At 36.9% G+C, this 6,297-nt stretch overlaps 1 protein-coding gene across 1 annotated transcript; it reads right to left on the bottom strand.

The window, feature by feature from the left end:
* Window positions 1–772: 772 nt before the first annotated feature.
* LOC126707226 (late blight resistance protein R1-A-like) lies at window positions 773–4,076 on the bottom strand. Its single transcript, XM_050406818.1, has one exon. The coding sequence runs from the start codon at window positions 4,035–4,037 to the stop codon at window positions 909–911; it is 3,129 nt and encodes a 1,042-aa protein (XP_050262775.1). The 5' UTR covers window positions 4,038–4,076; the 3' UTR covers window positions 773–908.
* Window positions 4,077–6,297: the final 2,221 nt, after the last annotated feature.

Raw genomic sequence — 6,297 nt, 5'->3', positions numbered from 1 at the left:
CTGAAAAAAATGGTTTTATCAGGAGGAGCAGCCAGGGGGTTTCACTCTTTAAGGCCTTTTCCATTGGACTCTGAGTCTAACTCCTTGGTTATGGCAGTGGTGTAAATAGTTGGTGCTAATATGTACCGTTAGTTGTGTAGGACTGTAATTTTCAACCCGCTAAACGTTTCTAATTTGCTTAAGTTTTAGAATCTTGCTGGGGATGAACATGTGTATGGAAGAAGATAACTCTACCGTCTTTATTTGCTTTTCAAAGAGAAATCCAAACATGATTTATTCACCAGGATGAATATTCGTGGCATGGTACCCCATTTTGACACAAAAATTGAGAAATTTTGGGACATAACAAAAAATTGGAGTTAAATTAGATTCTATTGGACATTAGATGAGATTAGATTATATATTAGATATAATATATATTTATATAGTGTCTGTTTGTGATGCACTTGTAAACCAGCATATTACTTTTTTTATTATTATTTGTGAGTCCTAGTGAGTCACCTAAACAAACACATAATATAATCAAGCCCAAACACAGACTTACTAAACATTTTAATTAACTTCCTTCAAACCAAAATGGATATATCACCATAAACACAATAAATTATTATAAAGGATTTAAAAAAGAAAAAAAAGAGTAAAAGAAAATAGCAATAAAGACTTAAAAGATTGGATAATTAGGAAATTAAAAAAAGTACTTGTTTCTCAGAAACTATTTTATACAAAATTACCAACCAAAAAAAAAAAAAAAAAAACCAGCTAAAATCAAGGGATTAAGAGAAAAAAGTAACAGGTACATGTGATATCATATCATACCTTCAAAACACGAATGAACGACAAAGCAAACGACCATTGACCCTCAGGACCCAGCCCCGCACCAAAGCATGGCACAACAGATCAACTTTTTCTCAATTATTTGGATTGAGAGGTGGATAGACATGGAGCTTACATCCATCCCTCATCTGCAACTGTCGAAGCCTACGTGCCAAAGTTTTTTGGGGATGTAAAACTTCCACATCCCGTAAGGTACTCAAGCACCATAGTTCGTCCGGGACCTCGCAAATAAACTCGCAACTTTCGATGACCAAACGTTGAAGTTTTGGCATTGCACCTTCCCCCATATTCCATTTAGAAACGAGCAGATTTTCCATTTTAAAGACTTCAAGTTGCTGAAAACTTCGAACATTGCAATAGAGGACATATTCGTTGAGTACATAGTCAGATCCTCTAAATTTGAGTATTCGAAGTTTAGTAAGGCTACCCAACACTTCCATGATGGCTGGATATATGACTACATCTACTAAGGTTATTTTTGTGAGGGTCAACCAAATTGAACTTGAAAACCTAGAAAGTCGATAAATCTTCAAAGTTTGTAGATGACACAAGGGACAGAGGCTTGACAAAAGCCCTGACTCTACCCCACTTGGAGGAGACATTAATCCTAATTTTCTTAGGTTAGGAAATCTAGCCTTGGCAAAGTGACTCTCAGTGTCTTCATTTATAGCTATACCAGTAAGGACTTGAAGATTGGGTAAAGCCGCTGTATTTTTTTCAGTTCTAGGTAGAGATGTTTGCCCATCCATGTACAAATGTCTTAATCTTTGCAACTTCCATATCCCCTTGGGCAAGCATTTTGTTTCCACTGTAGAATTTCTCATGTCCAACGTCTCTAGATTCCAAAGGTTGCATATGGAATCTGGAATGACATGAAGCTCACCAGATGCGATGCTTAAGTGCCTCAAAAGGACCAGCTTTTCAATCCCCTTGGGGATTAAGCAACAAATGCCCATATTACTGAGCTCTACCACCCGAACCAACTTGTTACTTTTGCAAATCCATTCCAAGTAGAAATTATCAGGAGGACTCTTGAGCTCGACAGCACCCCCGAAGCCTATTATAGAACGACTATTTGAAGGCTTACAATGGCCGGAAGAAATGTATGGATTGTTGCCATAGTGGATGGAAATTCTGCGAGATATGCCTATGGGTGAAAGGTTAACGTTTGAATGAACCTCAAGAAACTTCTCTTCAGAACTCTCCGATATACAGAAGTCTCGTAGAAGATCATGGATACGACATGTTTTGACTCCTCCATCTAGCCTTTTCGTTGCCACTTGAATCAAGCTTCGATCAATGAGTTCCTCCAAGTAGTCTTCAGCAACATCCTCTATATTTCTATTCCCAATTTGCTGTATGAATCCCTCAGCTATCCAAAGTCGTATCAGTTGCCTCACCGGTATCTCAAAGTCTTCTGGGTAGATTCCAAAATATAGAAAGCATGGTTTCAAGCGTCGGGGTAAGTGATTGTAACTTAGAGCCAATATGTCTCTGCAACTTGATTTATTATTCGTCAGATACGAATTGACATGACCATTATATTTTGACCATATTCGATGTGTTTTCTCCTTACTCGCCAAAAGACCTCCCAATACCACAATAGCAAGTGGTAAACCATGGCAACTTTTCACAAGTTCTCTACCTAGAATTTCTAGTTCTGGAGGACAGGTATCTTCCCAAAATACCTTTTTAGAGAAGAGTTCCCAACTTTTATCTTCTTCAAGAAGTGGGAGTTCATAATTGTTAACACTACTTGCATGTAATGATACTTCTTTTATTCGGGTAGTGATCAATATTCTACTCCCATTCGAGTTATTAGGAAATGCAGTACTTACTTCATTCCATACTTCATTATTCCAGATGTCATCCATAACAAGTAAGTATCTCTTGTCTTTCAAGCTTTCAAGCAGCACACTTTTCAATTCATCCTCAGTCATATCTTCCAATTTTACTCTATTCTCGCTGTAAAAATCTTGCACAAATTTTGACAACGAATTTTTCAAATCATTACGGTCTTGTACGCCTTCCAAGAACTCAGCCCATGCCTTTCTGAATTCTTCATCATTCATTTCTTTGAAAGGTTCATTCATTTCTTTGAAACGTTTCAAGTCTTCAGTTAGTGTCCCTTCCAATCTATCAATATTCGTTCTATACGTAGCATACAAATCGTGGAGTAATTTCTCTTTCAATTCAGCTTTCAATTTTACTCCATTCTTGTTGTAAAAATCTTGCACGAAATTTGACAACGAATTTTTCAAATCATTATGGTCTTGTACGCCTTTCAAGAACTCAGACCATGCCTTGCTGAATATTTCATCATTCATTTCTTTGAAATATTTAATCATTTCTTTGAAATATTTAATCATTTCTTTGAAACGTTCAAAGTCTTCAGTTAGTCTCCCTTTCAATCTATCATTACTCGAGCTATACGTAGCATACAAACCGTGGAGTAATTTCTCTTTCAATTCAGCTCTCAACATCACTCTTGGTAGTGGCGACAGTCCCTTCAAAATTTCAAGCAACAGCTCTCTGATTCCATATTCTTGAGAAACATAAACCCACCCACAGAAATTAAAGTAATTCTTGACATCATTGTTGTTGTAGATCTTCCTAGCAAGAGTGGTTTTGCCTAAGCCGCCCATGCCAATGATTGAAACAACATTCCGTTGCAAACTCCCTTCCATAAGCTCCTTCACCAATACCTCAGCGTCATGAGCGAAGCCCACTACTTGATCTTCCTCAACATGTTTCCTACGCCTGTGCAGTTTCTCCCCTTCTTCTGCATTTCCTCCGAATGATTCAGCAATTTCTATGCCGTACTTGCTCCTATTGTCGTTAATTTCCTTGTATCTGATCTTGATGCTCTCTATATTGCTTGCAACCTCGTGAAACGTAATTGCTCGGTCACATGAATGGATTAACTTCCTCAGCTTGCTTCTTCTCCTGTGCTCTGTCACAGTAATGATGTATGTATCAATAACATCCTCAGCCTCATAGGCTACGTCCCTAATTTGGCTGACTATCTCCTCCACCAATTCGTCGCGTCGTTTGCCTTCAGTATTTCGGAGGAAGATTTTGATCACAGCCAGCTCCTTCTCAAGTGACCTGACTTGATCCTTTACTCCACGTAGCAATTTTGATTCTCGGATAAGCAACTGAGTCAGATTCTCCAACAGGAAACTCACAGCACTGTCTGCCATGTCTGCTTAATTATTTTGTCAGAGGGAGAGGGATTGTTGGAAAGGGAAGGTCCTGAAGGATGAAGGAAAGCTTATCAAAGATCTGAAGTCTCTTTGAATAGTAAAGATCATTGCTTCTGACTTTATCTATTAAGAGGTGTTATATTTGCAATATTTTTTTAATAAATTATAGGCGATTAGTTGTTATTAGTTCAAATTTGAACCTAATAATAAGATTATTTTTTTGCCCCAATTATAACAATCAGTAAAAACCTGTCATTTAAAATTTGTTGTAAAAATATTGTGAATATATTATTTCTCTTTTTTTTTTTTGTAAAGGTAAAGTCTAGAAGCATGAAGTGAAATTAAAGGCAAGCATTAACGTCTTTTCCATTATTTGAATTTTGAACATTTTCTTTTCTTTATAATTTATATATAAGTAATGCAATTAGTGTTTTTAGGACAATTGTTAATAAACTATATTAGAAAATATTTTAACATCACTTTTATGAAAAATATAAAAAGCATTTTTTATATATAAAATATAGAAATTCTATTCTAGAATAATTTAAACGTATATGTGTAAAGCTTCCTCTTGAAACTTGAACCCTACCTCTTACCCCTTATTTTTGTGGAGTGACCATCGCACCACCCTTAAAATGTTTGTTGACAATTCCCTTTATATAAAGGCCATTCGATCAAACCAAAATTTTCGGTTACTTTTCAAACCAAATTACAAAGATGCCCCTGCTTTCCTATCTTAATTATTGAATTCAAATGGGTAGAGAAGTCAGATTGTGAATATTCAATATTTGAGGTTTTTGGCCCAAGTTAAAATCTAAAGTAGCAATGGTAAGCAAGTAGAAAGTAATTTGACCCGTCTACCTTATTTCCCCTATTTTTGGGTAACAAAAGTAACAAATTACTGTAATCTATCTATACATCGACAATCATGGTTCCTCTAATTTACTTCATTCTTTAGTTGGCCATGTCAATTTTTCCTTTGTAGTTTACCATTTGTTATTTTTCACAGTTGGGATTTACATTTCTAGCTTGTTTGTTTGTCTATTTTTTGTTTTGTTCAATCCATTTTGTAAGGTTGAATTTAATCAACCATCTTGTTGGCTTTATTCCGTACCAAATTTGCTTGTATTTCAACAATTAGTAACCCTGTATTTAGGTGGGATTCTTGTAAGGGTAGTGAGTGAGATAGTGTGAAGAAATGCTCAGGAGTGTGCAAGAAAAACAGAGACTCGCGACTGGATCTCGTGGGTGACTCGCGGCTGCAAGCCGCTAGAATCTGCACACGTGCCAGGCATGCCAGAAGTTGAAGCGTCATGCTAGCTGGAGCACTACAGGACAAAATAGGACAACTGGCCGTTCAGTTATCTCGCGGCTAAATCTCGCAACTCAGTCAAGCCGCGAGCCAGCCCTGTTTTGAAAAACCTGACTTTTCACATTCCATTTTCACCCAAGTATAAATACTCCTTATACCCACGAAAAAAAGAGAGCTTTCAGAGAGAATTTTGAGAGAGACACCCTAGAGTAAAATAAGATTGATTCATCCACAATCTTCACATAAGAGACTCTTCAAATTCCTCTACTCTCTTCCTCTCCATTGTTAAATCCTTGAGAGGCCTTTTACCAAAACCTATTCTCATCATATCCATTACTGTGAGAGGGCTGTTTGGTGTTCTGGGAAGTAGTTAGGAAGGAACCAATTTTACATTGGTTGATGCTATGGTCATGTAGCGGAATCCGAGAAGCTAGAAAAGAAATAGGTTCGGCGCAACCTCGTTGGAGCAAGAAGTTTGGAAGGCTTAGGTACACTGGGTAGATTATGCTTGGAGGGTCTATTGCTGTTCATGTATCCTAACTACATTTTCTAGTAGATTACTTACCGCTTGGAGGGCGGCGGAGAGGTTTTACGCCGAGGGTTTCGGTTTCCTCTTCGATAACACATCGTTGTGTTGTCCTTGTGTTTGCATCTCTCTTCCCTTAATCTTTACCTTTTATTTTCTGCTGTGGATGTGATTTTAATTGGCTTAGATTGTTTATCAATTCTGTTTATAGCTTGTGTTCATTTTCCGCACACTTGTTGTTTGTCATAAAGCTTGAATTGGTTATTTTGTAATTGAGGGTCTAAACGTTCAAGGGTGTTTTATACACTATTTAAACTTTCACATTTCTAGTTTTCAGGCTATAAAATTCAAGTTGTGTCTATAAAAATATGTAAACGATGAAGAAGTTATTTTACAGTTTGAATTATCAAATGATGCGG

Source organism: Quercus robur, chromosome 11 (genome assembly GCF_932294415.1).
Source record: "Quercus robur chromosome 11, dhQueRobu3.1, whole genome shotgun sequence".
Taxonomy (NCBI): Eukaryota; Viridiplantae; Streptophyta; class Magnoliopsida; order Fagales; family Fagaceae; genus Quercus; species Quercus robur.
Note: the sequence above shows the minus strand (reverse complement) of the source record. Positions and strands in the feature narration are given on the sequence as shown.

Excerpts from the sequence above, each read along its gene's own strand:
- LOC126707226 (XM_050406818.1), bottom strand. The coding sequence starts at position 4,037 with ATGGCAGACAGTGCTGTGAGTTTCCTGTTGGAGAATCTGACTCAGTTG.